Consider the following 20,626-nt stretch of genomic DNA (forward strand, 5'->3'; position numbering starts at 1 on the left):
TTGCTTATGTAAAATACTGTATTTTAATATAACCCATGCAGGTTCTCTCATATATTTTAAATCATCCCTAAATTACTTACACATAATACAATGTAAATTCTATGTAACCAATTGTTATGCTGTATTGTTTAGAGAATAATAAAAATAAGTTGTTGTACTGTATTGTTTGGAGGGGAAAAACAAGAAAAAAATAAGAAAGTTGGCTTATGTTTGGTACAGACATTTTTCTTGAATAATTTCAATGTACAGTTGGCTAGAACTGGTGCTAGCAGGGCGGGGAGGGGGGCGGCTGCTGTATGTATCTCTTTAGTTCATCATTGTATCTCCAGTGTTGGCAGAGTGCCTAGTGTATACTTGGTACTCATATTTGTTGAAAGGATACAAACAATGAATAGATAAATCTACAAAATCAAGAAGGCAAGTGAGGCTGAGTAAGTCATAAATTTTGCAAGGATGACACAGAAATCCAATTTGGATGTTGCCATTAATTGGGAAAATATTAAGTAGTGTTTTTATGGGCTACTTCCTCCCCCGTCCCTCCCATCCTTCCTTCCTCCCTTCTAGCTTCTCTCTCTTTTCTTCTTTTTTCCCCCCACATAATGATTTGCAAAACTGTAACAAGGAAATAAAAAATGAATGTGGGAAAGATCACCTTTCATTTTAATGAAAGTATTTCAAAACTCCATTTGTGAAGGTCATCTAAATTACTTTGATGCTGTCATTTTTCACAAGGAAGATTTCTATTTCCCATGGAAAATCCCATGCACTCAAATAAGATCACAGACACTAGAGGGAAGCCCCAGACACCCCTATGGTGCTTCCTGATGATGGATAAACAGAGCAGCCTAACCTTGGGCTTCAAGCACAGGCATGTCAACATACAGATACTCCATCTTTCACCCCTCCAGGATTGGGGGACTTCCTCCATGGCTTCTCAACCTATTTGTAGGAGAACTTCTTTGGTGTCCTGCCTGAGTCTTGGAGCCTCCCCCAAGAGCTGAATGGAGATGGTCTGGAGTAGGCAGGGGAGGAAAGAAAGCCTTGATTTCCATTTTAAATGCCCTTATTCTAGAGTGGTACTCCGTCCTCTCAACCTTAGCAGGCTAACGAGATTTAGATTTTTTTAAAGCCTCTTAAATACATCCCTACACTTTCTTTTTGCATTGGACTCAAAAACAAGCCCATGGGGAAACTAGATTTCCCATTCTCCAGACTCCAAATTTATAAGACTAAAAGGCTGTTAGATCCCTGTCTCCCCACAAGTTTCCTTTAGTCATTTTGGCCAATAGCTAGCAAAAGTTCCCTCCTACTAAGCCATCAGACCTGTAAGATTTGCAGGATTCTGGAATGAACTGGTCTTAGTTGAAACTTGTAAATCAATCAAGATCCTGACTATAGGGTTCCAATGCCCACACCCCAGGACTTGACCTCTCAGAAAGATTTAGCCCCTCATTTCAATGATTGGAAAGAACATTCATATCTTTAACCTTCCTTTTAGAGAAACTCTTGTTTTATCAATTTTTATTTTGCTTTAAAACAATGTTGTTTTTAAAAGTTTTTATTTTAAAAGAAATCCAAATCTGGTTCTGACTAGTGGGAATTTTCCTTCAGCCAAACCTGTTGGTTGTGCTTGAATCTCTGCCAGTATGGGGGCTATCACTGCAGCACTTTAAACTTAATAGTGGCTAATAAAATCATGGAGAAAAATCATAAAAGAGAATTACAAACAAAATCATCAAAAAAGAGAAAAAATGATTTGACTGTGATGAAAATCACCCTCTAGAGACCAGAATAGAAAAATTTGCAGACATAAGCTTATGTCAGCAGAGATACTTGACAGATATAAAAGTTGTTTTTCCTCAGTAGGTTTAACTCATCAGTTTCCATTCATCAGTTGTTTCTAAAATTGCAGGAAAGTTAAGTACAGCTGGGAAAAAGTAAAATTCAAAATCACCTCAATGACCCAAATTATAAGAGGTTGGAAAACTATTTTCCCTTTCCGGAGCATTTATTTTATTTTTTCCATATTTTTTTATTGGTCCAGTATATTTATTTTTAAAGCTGATGGAATCTTCAAGAACACATTGCTTTCACATTTGGCTTATTTTTTAAGTGGTTTAGCTAACATATCGACAGTGTGGTTGTATTAATCAAATAATTATGTCAGAACTCTCATACCTCTTGATTTTAAGGTGTGAACACATCACATAACAAAATAGAGAAGCAGAATCAGAAATTAGAGTTGGTTGTTAAGTTTTGAATATGTTTGTTCCAACTGCTTAAATACTGCAGCATCTCTATTTTTAAGCACTTCATATATGGCTACAAGTCTAAGATCATTTTTTTTCCCCTCTGGTTCTCTTAACTTGTTTATTTTTGGAATGTTTTGGCCAAATCTGTTCCAACTTTGACCTTTGGGTTCTTTTCTTTTCTTTTTAGGGAAACAACTATGTATACCTTTCCCAGTATTAAACATACACACGTATTCACATGCATGATAAACAATTCCCAGACTTGCTTTTCTGACAAATAAATCAGTGCCAGTACATCTTTGAAATGTCAAACTTCTCATTCAGCCTGAGACCTGTTGCTCTCCATGTGTTTCTTTGACAACATCTCAGATCTTAATGATTGGCATGGTTCCCAAGTGTCAGAATGCTGAAAAGTACAAGACACCTATTCAAACTTTTCTGTCCCTGCAATTACTGCAGATGCTTTTTTAATTTTATTTTTCTGACTTCTTGGAAGATTTACTACTCTCCCAGACTTCTGGCCTCCCAGGAAGGTCAAAGAGCTTCAAGTTAGTTTACTTTCCCTCAACTCTCTTAAAACCAAGGTGCCACCAAACCTTTTTCCAAGATCACTTAGAAAAACACAGGACTGTTTTATTTTATCTCACAAGCAATACCCAGGCATGCCTAAAGGGTAAGTCCCAAATGCCTTACTGCCTTAGAAAGGTGACTTTTTGTTACGATTGTAACTTTACACACATTATTCTATAGAGACCTAATGGCATAAGGACTTGGTTTTGGCATCTGATAGGCCTGGATTCAAATCATATCACTTACTTCCTTTGAAAACATGCATATTATTGTACTTCCTAAACCTTAATTTGTGTCCTCATCTGTAAAGTAGAAAGTGGCAATATTAAAAATATAGACTTCTGTAATTCAAGAGCAAGTGTGTTTTAGAAGAAATGAGCAAGAATATATTCAATTATATGACAAGAAGGAGAATATTTTCCTTACCTATTCATCTTAGACAAAAAGTTTAATAAAAAAATACAAATTAAGAAATATGTCAGTTGGGTACACATGCCTATAACCCAAGTGACTCAGGAGGCTAGATAGAAAGATCACTAGTTCAGAGCCAGCCTTTGTAAAAGCGAGGTGCTGAGCAACTCAGAGAGACCCTGTCTCTAAATAAAATAAAAAATAGGGCTGGGGATGTGGTTTAGTAGTTGCATGCCCCTGAGTTCAATCCCTGGTACACCCTCCCCCCAAAAGAAAAGAAATATTCCAGTAAAGTATGAAATGCGTGCAATAGAGGATGCTCTGATGATGTGCTACCCCACGTAAACCAAAGCATTGTGTAATACACAGCTCATTCTCCCTCTAAGAAAGTACATGGGTCAGGTGTACCTCTAGGGCCCTGCTATAATTTTTACCTATATAGATGTTACACATAACCTAAAGCTTGCCTGTAACATGATAAATTTCCAAATTTTAGCATAATAATGTCAAGAATGACCAAGTTGAGGTTATTCCCTAGCCTTATGCGTGTGGTGCATGTGAACTACTCATTGAAATTTGCTATGGGGAATAACATGTTCATTAACAATAGTATTTTGACCAGAGTAGCAGATTCTGTGTCCAACACAAAAGGACTTTTGAATGACAGGGAAAGAAAAGTCTTTTATCATCTATTCTTAAGCCCTTATCTGGGAAATGACTATCCAGTTAGGAAATGATCCAGATGTGACAATTTGTCAATACATACTATTTATTTTTAGCATTTTACAGAGACAAATAAAAATAAGAAATTCATATCAGTCTACCAAGTGGGTTCTGATGATAGAGACAAATAAAGACATGATATTCACATCAGTCTATCAAGCAGGTTCTGATGGGAGGGAGATAAGAATATCTGATTTTTCAGTGGGCTCAGAGATTTTCCTCCAGATAGTCTCCCAAGTCTGAATCTGACAGCTCTCCAGACTACAACTAATGCAAACTAATCCCAGGCAAGTAACTCATTCAACAGGTCCAGCATCTAATTCACCACCTATTTCCTGTACCTTCTTCACCTCCACCTGCTAATACCATCTGTGGTTCTTCTCTTCTAAATGGATACTGTCAGATTCACCTTGGACCCTTTCCTCCTGCAATCTCTTCTCTGACCCTTTCTCTTTCCCTAACATTTGACCTTCCACTCTCTTACTTCTCCTACCCAAGTAGGGCACTTCTTTTCCCCCATGCATCTCTGGGAATAAGCTTCTTCGCTTTCTCTTCCTTTCAGTAACCATGCATATACACACCCTTGCCTCTAACTTTTTGAATCCCTGTGTGCAAGCCCTGTCTCTGCTCTAAAACTGGATCCTTTTGTCTTAATGCACGTTCTTTTTTTTTTTTAAGAGAGAGTGAGAGACAGAGAGAGAGAGAGATAGTGATAGAGAATTTTTTTTTTAATATTTATTTTTTAGTTTTCGTCGGGCACAACATCTTTGTTTGTATGTGGTGCTGAGGATCGAACCCGGGCCGCACGCATGCCAGGCGAGCGCGCTACCGCTTGAGCCACATACACACGTTCTTGTTATGAAGATCAGGAGATCCATCCAGCCCTATTTCCCGCCAATCCCTAGCCCACTCCTTTTGTACTAGTCTTGTGCACAACCCTTTAATCTCAGCCTTTATCTTTAATAATATCCCTGTGACTTTCCCTCCTACAATAAATACACAAATCTAATGCTTGCCTAAGTCTACATCTGTCCCCAAATTTGTTCAAAATACCTCAGAAACTACTTACCTCTTCTGACTCTACTCTCCTTGCTATTTACCCTCTGCCCTATACTGTATAAGCATTAGTCCTGTGATCCTGGAAGCTCCATGTGCTAAGTAAGAGCATCTATACTTCAATTCCCTTCTCCTCCCTTCTTCACCTCCTGGTTCCTGAGTCCTCCTTGCACAAGGGACATAGAAAGAGATCAACAATTAATAGCTGTGCATGGGAACTGAAGTTTAACCCTTCTGATTCTAATCCACACCTTTTACTCCTGCTTTGTATAAACGGTACATGGCAACATCCCTAACTTTGCCACATCATAATCACACAGGATGGAGATTTACTACCAAGTCATTTTACTACCTTTGAGTAGTAAAAGATGCCTTTGAGAAAGACCTAAGTAAAATCCCCAACACTTTCTTTATTAGCTGCCTCTTAAGTAGGGAGGAGTTAAGGGAGGTGGGGATTGTTGCATTTCAACTTTAAACTCCCAGTCACAGATGAACAAACGCGTGGAACCCTGAGTGTGCTCAGGCTATAGAAAAGATAGATGCGAAGATACCAGTTTTACTCCGCCCTTCCCACCCTTCCATCCAAGCGGTGCAATGGGAAGAAACTGGCACAAACTATCTCCCACTTGAGAAATTAAAACAATGGCCGGCGGTGGCATAAGGGAGACTCACATAGTCCTCGCAATGCAACTGCAATAGAAAGCCGGCAGCCCCAACCAGCGCCAGATGTCCACCGCCAGCCTATTAGGGAAGCCTCGGGGTCACGGGCTCCGGTTCGCAGCCGGAGAACCCGCCGCTAGGAGGCGCCGCGAGCGCGCCACCCCCGCCCGCTGCTGAAGGAGGGCTAGCGCCCGATCCCCTCCACCAAACGCCTAGCCGCGGGGCGGGCAGGCAGGCGGGACCAGACGCGAGGACTGTCACCACGGACGCACCGCTCCTACCGACCCGGGACGCGAGCATCAAAGGAACTCCAGGCGCCACCCTGCCATTTGTCCCACCGGAGTCCTTGGCTCCCGCTCCCCAGTGAGCAGCATCAGGAAGACGGCGATGTCTGCTGGGGCCCGCCGGAGGAACCGGGCGCAGCATTTCGCTCCCCTCTGGTGTTTCTTGGTCGGGTTGGGGATGCTGTGGTCCCCTGCCTCACAGGCTTTCAACTTGGACGTGGACAAACTCACCGTGTACAGCGGCCCAAAGGGCAGCTACTTCGGCTACGCAGTGGACTTCCACATACCTGATGCCCGCACGTAAGTCGCTCTCCTAGGGGAGGTGGCACGCGTGCGCCAACCCGCTCACAGGTCGGGTCCCGGCCCCTCTGCTGTTAGCCCCTGGTAGGTCTCCCGAGCTTGGAAAGGCAGTGTCTGAGGTCCCACCCGTCTGCTCACCAGGGCTTCCGTCCCGTTTTCGGCTGGCCATCAGCCCCTTCTTTCCCTTTGCGCGCTAGATGTGCCTTGTGAACTTTGAACTAGAGAAATGCCACTGCAAAGAACTCGCGGTTCAAACTCCACTCATGCATCCCATAAAGGAGAGAACGGGACCGAACTGAGCCAGTTAAAACAAAAACCCAATATGGTGCAAGTGCTGCTGGTTGGCTGCAAGCACCTGGGCTCTTGTCCTCTACTTTCTCCCCATGGACTCTCATCTCACTGTATCTACATAGCTCCACCTAGAGAAGAATTAGGACCACTCGCACCCTCTTCCAAACCAGGTTTCTGACGCCCATTTCTTTCCAAGAGGAAATCAACCTTAACACTCTCTCCATCATAAATATGCTTCTGCCCTCCACCCCTACTCCAGCCTCAGTAGACATGCACCTCCTGAGTGCAACGCGTGCGCACAGTTTTATGATTGCCACCAGGTGACCTTTTCCAATCCTTTCTCAGAGCAAGTGTCTTGGTGGGGGCACCCAAAGCCAATACCAGCCAGCCGGACATCGTGGAAGGGGGAGCCGTCTATTACTGCCCTTGGCCGGTGGAAGGATCTGCACAGTGCAAGCAGATACCATTTGACACCACCAGTAAGTGCTATTTGTCATTCTGGACTCTGGGCCCTGGTTTGAAAGAGCCAGAGCAATCCTGGAGTCAACTTCCCACTTTCTTTGTATTCATAGTCCTGTTCAACTTTTAGGTATTGTGGGCGGTGCAGGTTAGAGAAATAAGTCTTCAACCCTGAGTGAAAATGTTTAGTGAACCCTAGAGAAGGAACGTTATCTGACCCTGAGTGTTTAGATGCATCCAGGTAATTTCTTTTTCTTTTTTCGCCTTGCTGTCCAGAGGTGAGCATTTTTAGGGTGAGTGGATGTTTTGGAAAATACAAAAGTTACGTCTTAACCTTGACCATGGACAGAATGTGGTTGCTTCCCAAGGACCAACCTGGGAAAAGACAGATTCTTAGCCCAGTTCCAAACTCCAGAGGCAAGACTTAGCTGACTTAGCTGCAGCAGACCCAGACATCACTCCATGTTGCTGTTTAATTCTTTACAGAAAGAAAGAATTTTCTTTCAAAATATTGGACATTGGATGCAAACTAGTACAGGCAGAGTGTGGATGGATTACATTCATTTCCAAAATCCCTAGACAGATGTTTCTTATTTAATTAAAGGAAAAATACATTTTAAACAATTCAGTCTGGTTACGTTTCCTCTGTGTTTTCTCTTTGGGTTCTAAGAAAATACTTTAAATGTAATGTGTTCAAAAACATTAACACTGAATGTTTTAATTTTTACCACCAAACCTTTATGAATTCAAATGATATGTATTATCAGAAAGCTAATCACTTTCCAGAAAAATGTGAATATGTCAGCTCAAATAACCCTTTGATGACCAGTCATTTAAAATCCCTTGTGCACTGCTCAATTGTTTTATAACATCATTCTCTGTGTATTTTGTTGGTATCCTAGTATGCATTCAGAACTTATGTAGAATGTCCATTTTATCAGAATTTTAATGAAATCCATTGGGTGGTGTTTACTTGTTAATTTATATCTTTTGTGCTAAGGAGAAAAAGTATTTCAGTTCTATGAATATGGAAATCATTTTTTAAAAAATCAGTGCAAGAATTACCTTGAATTATGACCAAACTAAGAAAGTCTTCCATAAAAGCATTTTTAAATTATATTTTTCATGCCTGTCTATATATGGTCATGATAGCTTATTTGCTGTTTCATTAAATAATTCAGTTATTTCATAACCAAGTTTTATAAGCTTTTTTCTTTTAAATTTAAGGATTGATAATGGAAAAATTAAGCTGCTTAATGTTACTTTATGACAGAAATTCTTTAATTAGTTGTTTTATCAGGCTTGAGATGCCTCCTAGTTATGGACCCTAAGTTTAAGAAAAAAACTTCCTAAATCAGAAAAATTGATCAGTTAAGTGTGAAATTAATTCCATTTTAATCATTCATGCCAAAATCCTTTTAATTTTTTAAAATATTTAAAATTCAGACCTTGACAAGTAAAAGCATCCTTGACATCAATTGAATTTACATTCAGGAAAACAGGTGTTTATTTTTTGACACATTCAGTTTGTTTTCACCAAGAAACAATCTATAGTCATGGAAACGATTTTAATAACCCACCTAGGACATTTCTTAGCACATCAAGTCAGGATCTAGTTGGTGTAGTTTTCCTTTGATAAATGGAGAATCAATGTCTGCCCAGATAAGTTACACCTGAACAAACACCTTCTATACCCCCAATCCCTGTAATGCCATGATTCAATAGATAAAAACTAGAAAATCCAGGCATTAGTATGAGTTTTTAAAAACTGACCACTCCTAACCAAGATTTTCTGGTGTTAAATCACAATAAGTAAAAATTTCCAAGGTTCATTCTAAAGCACTTGTTTGGAACTTTGAATTCACTTTCCTAGAGAAAACTAATGCTGAAAGATTGGGCTTTGGTTTCTAGAATAGCCCACAGGAATGTATTTAACCCTTACTGTAGCTGAATTACATTTGCAATGAAACACTTGGGGACAAACCAGTACAATTTCATCAATTAAATGAATAGGAAAACAATGTCAAGGAAAGGTCAATATTGCTTGGAGAAAGATGGGAGTGGGGGTAGATGACTCTTATGCAGGTTCTGAAAAAGACAGTTGGATGTCTCAAAGGGCTTCAGAGATTGATGCTGCTGGCTTTATACTAGATCTTACTTCTAAATGTGTGGAGTTTTTCTTGACAGGTAGACAGATGCATCCTACTATATAGGATTACTATAATTGCAGTAATTTGAGGACTCATAAATGGAACAAAGTGGGAGGGGGCAGGAGAGAGAAATAGATATTCCTGAAATAACTGAGCAGGAATTTCTTTAAAAAAAAATAAGCAAGGCAGGAAGGCTACACAAAGTTTGTAAGAAATGAATGGTTCATAATGGAATGAACAGGGCAGTGATCTGTGGAAAAGGGTGTCTCACGAAGAGAGGTGGGAAATTTTTCTTTGGGAAAAGAAAGTTCTCCTCCTTAGCCATCAGGGGGTACTGTGGGCCCAGAAACCTTGGTTGCTGCTGGGAATGGCCTGGAAAAGGGGAGATGAAAGGGAATCAGGACCACAGCTGGGTGCTACTGAATGGGTGCCAACACTTGGCACCTATTTCCACCAGTTACTTTATCCACATGTCCTGAGACAATGGAACTGGCTGTGAAGTGAAGAAGGACCAGCAGAGCTAGCTCCAATCAGAGCAGGCAGTTTTGTGGGCAGAGTAGAATCTTGGAAAGATAGAAATGGACCTTGCTGACTCTAGGTCTTGCACTCGATATTGCCAGTCGTATCCTGTTTATTGATTACTACCATGTACCAGTCACTTGATTACTACCATGTACCAGTCCCATGATTCCTAATCTGTAACATGAATAAGGAAACTGACTTCAAGGGTCTGGTCCAAAATGGCATGATTGAGATGGAGTTCTGCCTACTCCAAATCTAGCCTCTTCACCTTGCCTCCCTCCCAAAGATGGAGAGAGGATTAGTTCTCACAGCGTGCAAGTTCATGGTTGTGACAGGATCATGAGGAGCCCCAACAGGCACTGTGCCCCTTTCCTGACTTTTCTCCATCCCCCACCCCCAACACGGGCTCTAGATGTTCCAACAGAAGTGCCCTACAGAGAAGAGCTACAAAGGAGGAACAGCTTTGCTAGGAAAGTTGTAGAAACCAGAGGTTTAGAAGCAGGGTTTGTCTTGGTTGTGTATGTCTCTGGTTTGCTCAAACTCCCATAGAATCGTCCCCAGAGTCCCCTATTACATCCTGAGTTACTCTCTGCCCAGTGGCAACAATTCACTGTTTCCCTACAAAGAGGAAGCAAATGTCCCTACTTGACAATGTAGTGGCTCTGACTGGTGAACACCTACAAACTGATATCCACATAACAGTTTGTGATGTGCAGGGCATTATATATATATAAATATAAATATATATATATATATATATATATATATATATATATATATATATATTTCCCAATATTCCTCTGTGGGGATATCTATGACTTTTGCTGTCTTGTACCCCATCTACTCTTACTATCATGTCTGAATTCAAGACGTGCCAAGTAGGTTGACCTTTTAATAAAGTTGTTTCAACTTGTTCAGGCCTCTTGGGTGTCTGTAATTTAGCATTTTGCTGGAGTAACCAACTACATTTTCTCAGCCTAGATACTAAAGTAGATGGGCCTATAATTTAGACCCTGAATCTGGCTGTGATCCTGTACCTCAATTTAAGATCAACCACTTTTGAAAAACAAATAAGCTGTTAGTTAAATTTTTCATTAAATAATAATGATTTATAGCTTATCATTTAGCTTGGATTTCTGGGTGGTTTATTTTTTTTTTATTAAATTCAAAAAGAGAGGAAGCTTGGACTTTGCCTACCATTTCAAATGCATGAATACTATTAAATTCTGCGCCTTTCAAGTAAGGAAAAGGGAAATTTTAAGGAAGCATATGGTGGTGGGGGAGGTGCAAAGAGTAGATAATTTTCCTGCTCTGCACAAAATCAAATGGTTCCAAAAAAGCACTTCTCTCATCTCCCTTCTGTCTTTCCCTCGTACTTCAATAGAACAAAATTCCTCCCATCACCAAATTGATTTCTTTCACTTTTGCCTCGGGAGCTCTCTGAACTATGCTGTATCTTAACCAACTTAAAACATCACATCTGCCTAATTCATGCCTCTCGTCGCTAAGTCTACTCCAACATTTATTTCTTCTTTTTTCCAACACTTCCCAAACTCATGTGAAGATTAAATAAGGATGGCTAGATTACAACCCTTCTGATAAAAGGGGGAATGAATGAAAAAAAAATGAAACAGTCACTTCATTTTTGGAATAATGAATGGGTGATTTGCAACAATAATAGCCAAAGCAGAGAACATGAAATATTTGATTGTTTTCAATGCTCAAGTGGCACATTTGGAGGAGGAAGATAATGGCTTGTGCTAATAGATGATGATAATCATCATAGCACTGACATCAGCAGAGTCAGTACAGCTGGGATACATGCACAATTAGGGACCCACATAAAAAGGGAACAGGAAGAGCTGGGAGGTGCCATTGAGATTTGGAAGTCATCTGAGAGACACTACTAGAATTAGCCTGGCCTTAATTTAGTATCTTTGTGCTTAAAATAAGTAAATGAAAAACCCCTTCGAATGGAAGATGATTTGGTTAGGACGTTTCAAAGCTCCAGAACGGTAACATTTTTGTTGGAATTGTGTTTTAGCTTGGAGACCAGAAGCCTTTGTTTTGGGAGTTCTGTTTTATTTTGTGTCGAGTGAGCCCACAATAAGAAGCAGCTTACAGCATCTGTTTCTGTGACTGGTACAGGACTGGTTTTTGATAGTATGGGGTGTGCCCTCTTTCTCATGTGAGAGTTAGGAAACATATTGGTCACAGAAGTCTTGCTTTTCTGACTTGCCCAGAAAGAAATTAGGTTTTGTTTGGGAACAAAGAAAAGAAAAAAAATGTAGGTCAGAGTTACTCAAGTAGATGACAGAGGAAATAATATAAATGTGATAAGATTCAGGAACAGCAGGAATCTATGGTCCAGTAAGCTCAGCTGTAAGGTTAAAAAAAAAAAAAAGTGAGGGGGAGCCCAAAGATTACCTACTTCTTTTTAAGAATCGATAATGCCAGGAGTAGAAAGAGTTTTGCTATTTGCATATATACATATATGTACAGAAATCTTCCTGTACCCAGTGCTGATCCCACCGAGTCATCAGATCTTGTTTGGCTGAATGTTTACTTTTTCTGCAAGCAATTCTCCAGTTCACAATGGCTACTATGTCTGAATATGCGGACCTGACACAGGCAACCACCATCCAGCCCTGAAGGGATCCTGATTGGCTCAGACACCCATGCAACAGAATGCAATTGAGTCCTGATAGGAGCAGAGAGGAGGTAGTGGTCCCCACAGCACAGCAACCAAGGAAGCAATTAGAAAAAGGAAGTCCTTGAAACTCTGGCTAGAAATAGGAAACAGACCTGCTCTACGGATAGTTGGGTAGTATGAACATAGGAGCCTGTTCCTTAATCTTCAAAATTCTTTCAAGAAGCTAGACGTCCGTCGGAGGGAAGAGGCTGCCAGGTTCTTGGCAGGAACCTTCCATGCAGCAGCTGCAGCATTTTGGAAGAGTTGTCCAAAATAGTCTTGACGTTATCCTGGAAACAAAATATGTTTTGACATTTCAGCTAACTGGTTGAGATGAATGAATTCAAATATTACCCCGTGTGTATAAAGAGTTCTGTACCTGAGAGTTGTATTGATGAAGAGAACGGCCAACATCATTAAGAGCTCCACTGAGGTGTGTCCTGATGGACACCATCCAGACACACAGACATGGATTTTTTGAGGAAGATAGACGAAAAATGTATCATTGATCTTATTAAAAGCACCCATTCATCTTTTAACCAGTCAACATTCTTAAGACCTTTAAAATATGTAATTTTCCAAATACATTTGAATACATGTTTAAAATATATCTTTAATACATGCTTAAAAAATATGTATGGTAAAGCAAGGTATACCTGAGTGATGAATCCTAAACTAGATTTTAAATAAAGCCCAATTCTGGGTTATGTTATAGGGAGACTTTAGATGTGCAAGCAAATCATGATTCACTGATAAGTGATTGATACTCAAAATAGTCCACTCATTGCCTCAGTTGGGCTATTATGGAACCCAGGCAGGCAGTTCTCAGATGGATGTCTCCAAACATCCTAGAAGGATTCGAGCTCGACCTCATCTGTGCAGAAAGGCCAGAACTTGGATCTCTGATATTTAGTGTAGCATCCCAAATGTCTGCCAACTTGAGAATCTTTTCTAGATCCATAACCATTAGTGAAAATGATCCTTTAGCTGTTGTGTTCTTTTGGTAAAAATAAGGCATCGGTTACAAAATTAAGTCTTTCTAGAAAAATAAATCTTTCTAGGTATTGGAGGAAGAGCTGACTTTGAAGGGGGAGTATAAGGAAATTCAGGGAGGGTGATGGAACTTTTTGAATCTTTATTATGGTATGTGTGTATTTGTCCAAACCGATAAAACTATGTATCAGTAAAAGTGAATTTGATGGTGTGCAAGTAAAAACCAAATGAAAAGAGAAAAATACCTCCATGGATAGTATGAGAGAGCTATATATGTGATCAATTTGGTTTTCTGACCATTGCTATGAGCATGTTGACAGTAAGATCTTTGACAGCAATAAGTTCGGATACAATAGCTCTTGAAAGTCTAAGGACATATTTTATGACTGACTAACATAGGCCACTGATCCCAAATAAGGGTGAACAACGAAATCATCATGTAGGACCTTCTTTATCGTTCTGTAAATAAAGATAGAATGTTCAGCATGTATTTGGTGGAAAAACTGTGAGAACATGTTGAGTAAGAATGACCCCTGTGCAATCCAGTGTCACCCTGTGTCTTTCCTCTGTGCTTATGAAACGCAGGCATGGGACTCCTCCTTGGTGTTAACTAAGCTAAGGAGGTCTCACTTCAAACATGTGTTATAGTTATCCACAAAAGTACAACTGCACTGCAGGGCTTTTACTTATTCACATTAGGTCAACTTTTTTCTTTATCTCTGGTATTTGATATGGGAAAACAGATTTGGATATGACATTGCAAAAGCCTCTGTATCAATCTTCCCGGATTTCCAGGCCATATAGAAACTAGGGAGAAGGGTACACACCATTGCTACAGGGATAGGTTTATTAAAGGAGCCCAGGTGGCCAAAATTACACCCAGCATCCCTCCCAGAGGTAATGATGGAAGCCAACTCCTGGTAGCTGCCTCCATTGTCACATCCTGTGATTTATCCAGATGTTTCCATCCAACGCTTCTTGCCACATGGCTTGCACAATTTACCTCCTTCTCCCAGTTCTTTATGCCACAGTACAGTACAAGTACATGGCAAATACCCCCTATATATACATGTCCCCCTCACCCTGGGCCTCAGTTCTTAACCACTCAGAACTTCTTATCTTTCAGTGATGACTTTCTGGTACTTTCAGCTTTTCTCTCTCCCTACATTTTCCCAAAGGATATATACTTCAGAAATTAATTCTAAAATCATTGTGAGTCCTTTTTGTGGAAAAAAAAAAAGGGACACAACACCTAGAAATGTTTCAGGCCGCCTGAATATGGATAGTCCATTAAGTAAGGCATAAGATATATGATGAAATATTATACAGCCATAAAAATGAAGTCCACAAAGTATCAACATTAATATGGAAGATATGCTTGTTTTAATGTTAAATGAAAAACAAACTCCAAAATTGTATCTACAAGTTTTTTGTAGTATGAGAAGGGAAATGAAACCAAGTGATATGCATGGTAGAGGGTGGGGACAGGTTGAGGACTGACTGCTAGTATGAAAGTCATACTCATATCTTCAAATCTGCTGACAGAAACATTTTCCTTTTCTCACCACATGATGTGCTCTCTACCACAAGTGTTGGGTTTGGGATGAAAGCCCCAAAGAACTGTGCCATTTGAGTGTTCCAAAAACATCTTCAGGAAAAGCCATTTATTATAAAAAGAAGTAAAATCAGTGCTAATCACATGTCCCTAAGACAACCTTTTTTTTTGTTGAATTTCCTTTCTTGTGGTCTTTTAAAGGTACGGATACCATTTTGATAGGTGCAGATAATAAATAAAGTATTCAACATTTAAATAAATTGGAATCACCAACCTCCTAGGCATGCTTTGGCTTATGAAATGTCAGAAACAATGAAGATCCACTCCAGGTGTATAGAGAGTATGCACTGTGCCTTCTCTCCCTTTCCCAGTAGGGAGAAGTTGGACACATGTATCCATAAGGAACCTCCATGAGCTAGGATCCTTGGGTGGTTTGAATAAGCAGAACCTTCCTGTCAACTTACATGAAATATATAATATGAGCAAGAAATAAACCTTGGTTGTATTAAGCTAGAGATTTGAGGTCATTTGTTTCTATAGACTCATCTGGGCACTTTTTGGCCTATTAGTACATGTGAGGAGCAATAATGGAAATAAATGTTCTACCCCATGAATACAGTATTTTTTAAGTTCATGAATTCTTAGTGCCTTTTCTAGAAAAACATGCACTATGAGTCTCATGGGAAGAGACCAAATGTAATTATCTCTGCACCTGTTGGATACAGAACCAGTTTTTACCCTTCACGTTCAGTCAAAATACTTTTGTAGAAGAGATTCTGGAAAATGCATTCACTACCCCCAACTGCTTTTCCCTTTTCCCTTGCTCAACCCTTATTGCTGACAAATATGTCGACATACTTTTCATTTATAGAAACAGACACGTCTTTACAGAATTCTGAACAATTTACTTGGGTCTGAGTAATACAGTTTATCCCCAAAGAAATGCTCTAAATAGATTTTTAGCTCACTGTTGGGGCACATATAATATCTTAAGGGGGGGGGGACCCTTCTTATTGAACATAGCAGATCAAGAGCTAATCACCAATTCATATTGTGAAACTGAATATCATATCATGACTTCACCTGAATGGTTCAGTGGAATCGAAAATAACGCTTAGCGTTTGTGACATTCCACAAGCAGTGTTCTTCTAGACCCTGGAAGATGGCCACAAAGCTCAAGGCCTTGCCCATGTATGGTTTACAGTGAACAGCAGGGACCAGATGAGAAAAATTAAGGTAAGGTTGAGGGGACAGAGTGGGGGAGTGGGCGTGTGTACGCGCATGTTATTTTAGGTTGGGGTGGCATTATTTTTCTATTGCTGCTATGACAAATTACCACACATTTAATGGCTTTAACAACACAAATTGATTATTTTACAGTTTTAGAAGCCAAAGTCTAAAATAGGTTTCCCTGGGCTTGAATCAAGGTCTTGGCAGAGCTGTGTTCTTTCTGGAAGCTCTAGGGACAATCTCTTTCCTTGCCTTTTCCAGCACTCACAGCCTGCCCACATTCTTTGGCTTATGGCCTTTTTCCATTTTTAAAACTAACAATGTTGGGCAGAATCCATCTCCACTTCCTTCTTCTTCTCTGTCCCCCTCTTTCACCTTCAAGTACCCTGGTGATGACATTGGACCCACCCTTACCATGCAGGATAACTTCCCTCTCTCAAGGTCAGATGATAAGCAATCTTAATTCCATCTGCAACCTTAATTCCCTTTCTTATGCAACAATTTATTTATGAGCTTGTGGAATGAAGGTGTAGATTGGGGGGGAGGCCTATTATTTTGCCTATCACAAGTGGTCAAAAATTTTTCATTGAGTAGCTGATATTTGAGTGAGGGTTTAAATTAAGGAGGTCTCCCTGGGAGAAGAGCCTGGATTGTAGCAAAGTCAGTGTTCAAGACTAGAGGGAAACTAGTGTGCCTGGGAAATGGAGCAAAGGCCTCTGGGCCAGAGAAGCAAGTCAAGGAAAGAAGGATACAAAACTGGCCAGAAAGCCAAGTGCATATAGGGTTGGGGCCATAATCCCCAAAGATGGACTCTCAAATGCCATAATCCCAAATGTTGAAATCCCAAAAGATCAAAATCTCTGAATTCTAAAATCCCTGAAGTCTAAAATTTCAAAAATATCATTTTGAAAATATAATTTTAAAAATTTATCTAAAAGACAATTTATAGTTTTTAAAGGAGATTTATGTGGGACACATAAAAACAGGACTGAACACTTCATAGATCTCTTTGCATTATAAAGCAGACAATAAGAAGATTCATAGTTTTGCAAACATAAATTCTGTTATACTAATGACAGTTGTGAGTGTGACCATATGCATAAAGAAATGTTCAAAAAGTGAAGTATATAAATCTACTTACTATGGTTGATAATTGTGTGCACCTGGCTTTCTAACTGTCTTCTCTGAAATTCTGTGATGGACAACCTAAGCTTTTGCAAGATCAATCAAAAAATCTCTGTAGGTAACCACTGCATGCAGAGTTGCAGAAAGAGCTAAAATATCGAGAAATTTTATCTTTCACAAGTATAGATGTATAAAAAGAACATCTCCTTATTTATTGAGGAAATTCCAAGGTTTTTAATGTTTATATCAATGCTTGCAAGCTAAGCCAATTATTTTATGATAATAAAATTTCAGTGTCAATTTTTCAAAAAATACTTCAAGTAAATTATGACTCTTGAAAAGTCATTATACAATTAATACTTCTATTATTGGAAAAGATGCAAAGATACAACACATACAAAGCAAATTGTAAAAAGAAAATGATAAGGATTTAAAATAGTAAGAGAAAAAACAAAGAAACCGAGAAAGTCTGAGGGCACAAGAGGCTATTGAAATAAATCCTAAAGTTCAAAAGCCAGGGAGCCTGGAGTTCTGATGTCCATGGTGGTACAAGAAAACTCTGCCCCAGCTCTCAGAGATCAAATCACCTTCCATGTTCATTCTCTCTGGTCCTCTGGCTAAATAGATACGTTAATCTCTGGAAACACACCCCAAATAGTACTTTACCAGGTTTCTACACTTTCATTCTGTGTAACAACACATCTATTCTACAAACAACCAAAAATATGCTAATCCTTTCCCCAGAATTTGGCTTTCAATCCCTCTTAGATAACTTTCTTCCCCCTCAATGGGAATTGTGGTTTGGGGGATTTCAACTTTTGGGATTTTAATATTCTGGATTCTAATCTTTCAGGATTATGATTTGGGGGATTTTTGACTTGAGATATAGATTTTGATCTTTTGGAATTTCAATATTTGGGATTATGGCATTCAGGGTTGTGTCTTTCAGGATTATGATCAGATCTGGGATCAGGATTTTGGATTTTATTTAATGAGTGATGGGAAGCCCAGGGTGCCTTTAAATAGGCAAGTAACATGATTTGAATTATGTGCTTGAAAGGATCAGTCTCACTTCTGGATGAAGAATAGCCTGGGCCTGTGTCAGAGCACAAACAGGAGCCTCTTCTCATTGTCCAATAAAAGAACTATGGCTTGGCTTGAGTGAGAGCAGATGGCTGAGAAATGGTTGGACATGGGATTGGAAAGTGCAGTTAGTAGGATATCATTATGGGTCAGATGAAGAGTACAAAAGAACATCTTGACTTGAGTTTCTGGAGAGAAGAGATTGACACAGGGAACAGTGGGAAAAAGAGCCCATATTGGAAGAAATATCAAGAGATGAGTCCAGATATGTGAAATTTGGTACTTTAGTTGGACATCCAAATGGAGGTCAAATGGGCAGTCGGATAAATAAACCCAGACCTCAGGCAAGATGTCTTGAGGATTTAAATTAGGAATCAGAAGTATGTGGGTGATGTTAAAGAACATGACTTGAGGAGTGAGTGTGGATAGAGAGAAGAGAAGTGAATCAAAGAAAAAGGAACATAAAAGAGATAAGATGAAGGTTGAGGCCACCCTGGAGCACCCTGAAATTGAGAGAAATATTAGAGAATACAGGAGGATGCATCAAACCCACAAATGAGCAGCCTGTTAGGTGAAAGCTGGGAATGTGGGTTGAGTGAATGAGGACTGAAGTTTAAACATTTGATTTACTAATTGAAGATTATCAATGACTGAAAATAGTAGTTCAGGGTAGTATATCAAGAAAGGAAGTGGCAGAAGACAACAGGAGACATCAACGTAAGCAGACAATTTTTAAAGGAGTATTGTTATAAACAGGACCAGAGAAATTTAAGTCAAGAAGATCGCATAAGGTATTAGCCTAATAGAAATTATTCAGAATACAAGAAGAGGGAAACCACGATGATCAAAACAGAGGAACTGTGCAGGAGCACATTCCTGAGTGGATGAGAATGGATGGGATTCTTACACAAATGGAGGGACTGGCCTTAGAGCATCATAGAGGGAAGGCAGTTCAGTCTCTGCAATGGGAAGGAAGGCAGAGAAAGGAAACAACCAAGGGTAGGTTCTTGGATTTGGGGACTGGAGGGAAAAAAATATAATTTTCCATTTCTTGCATTTTCTTAGTAAAATAAGAAGCCAGGTCATTGGCTAAGAGTGAGGAGGCAGAGAAGAAGGTTGGGAGGAGAAGACAGTGTGACTGGTAATAGCATAATGACAGAATGAATCAACTAGTGAAGAAATGGGATGCCCAGGAAGTGTGCAGACAACACGAGTCTGAACCTGTTTGTTGAATGAGTAAACTTTTGTCTCTGCTCACCCCACAGAATGGTACCATTTATTTAGGGTAGGACTTAAGAAGATCTCCTAGAGAACAACTCCATCTTGGATTTTAATCTTCTGCCTTGGAAGATTAAATACAGTGCAGACATAAAAAGTTTGAATACTTCAGTTCCTACTTTTTGTAACATTAGGAGGTTACCTTCTTAAAGAAACACAATATGAAAACTCATTTGTGAGATGAATGGTTGGGACCCCTTTTTTATACAGCACTTCTAGAAACAGGGATGAAGCCTAGAGGAATATGCAGCTATGAAACAGGAGGGAGTGGGAATATATTTTTCAAGTGCTAATGGGAAGTAAGTTTATACAACCTTCATTGTGAAACCCAATCACATCCTGTATTTAAAGTGGTCCTTTGAGATTATACACAAAGATATTTGTGTCAGTTGGCTTCCTGAGATTCCCATGCTGAGAGGTTTTCATTACTTCTTGAAGCAAATAAACAATGGGGCACTAAGCAGAATCATGCTGTGCTCCTGACCATCCAAAGGTGATATCTAAGCCATACCGAGAGTTCTGATTTCTCAATTGTGCCTACAACCATGATATGTGATCCCAGGTAATTACTCCAAGGATGAAAACCCAGAGAAAGTGAAAAATTCAAAGAGCTGAAAGCAAACCACAGTGGTTGAGAATGCTGAGGATGATCCTGGCAAGGTCAGGGATTATACTGGTTTGTCCTTGTAGAAAGAACCCTGCTCCATGATAGAGAATGGGCTTGAAGGTGGCAAGCCTAGAGCAAGGAAGGTGAGCCAGGACTGTGCCAGTAACCAGAGCTAAAGCACATGGTGGTCACCATGGAGTAATGGAAATAGGGATGGAAAGAAGATGGACTGAGAGGGATTTAGAAGGAAGGTGTTTTATTCAGCTTTTTTGCTGCTGTGACTAAGGACCTGGCCAGAACAACTGTAGTGGAAGAAACGTTTATTTGAGAGCTCACGGTTTCAGAGGTCTTTGTCCATAGAAGGCTGGTTCCATTCCTCAGGGCT

General features: G+C 39.8%; 1 protein-coding gene across 1 annotated transcript in view; it reads left to right on the plus strand.

Annotated features, from left to right (window-relative positions):
• The first annotated feature begins 6,059 nt into the window (after window positions 1-6,059).
• Window positions 6,060-20,626, plus strand: part of Itga8 (integrin subunit alpha 8) — a 169,335-nt gene continuing 154,768 nt past the window's right edge. The window contains exons 1-2 of the mRNA XM_027928445.2: window positions 6,060-6,256; window positions 6,893-7,026. Of these exons, the coding sequence (XP_027784246.2) occupies window positions 6,060-6,256; window positions 6,893-7,026 (331 nt within the window). The remainder of the gene's footprint in view (window positions 6,257-6,892; window positions 7,027-20,626) is intronic.

Source organism: Marmota flaviventris, chromosome 12, assembly GCF_047511675.1.
Source record: "Marmota flaviventris isolate mMarFla1 chromosome 12, mMarFla1.hap1, whole genome shotgun sequence".
Classification (NCBI taxonomy): Eukaryota; Metazoa; Chordata; class Mammalia; order Rodentia; family Sciuridae; genus Marmota; species Marmota flaviventris.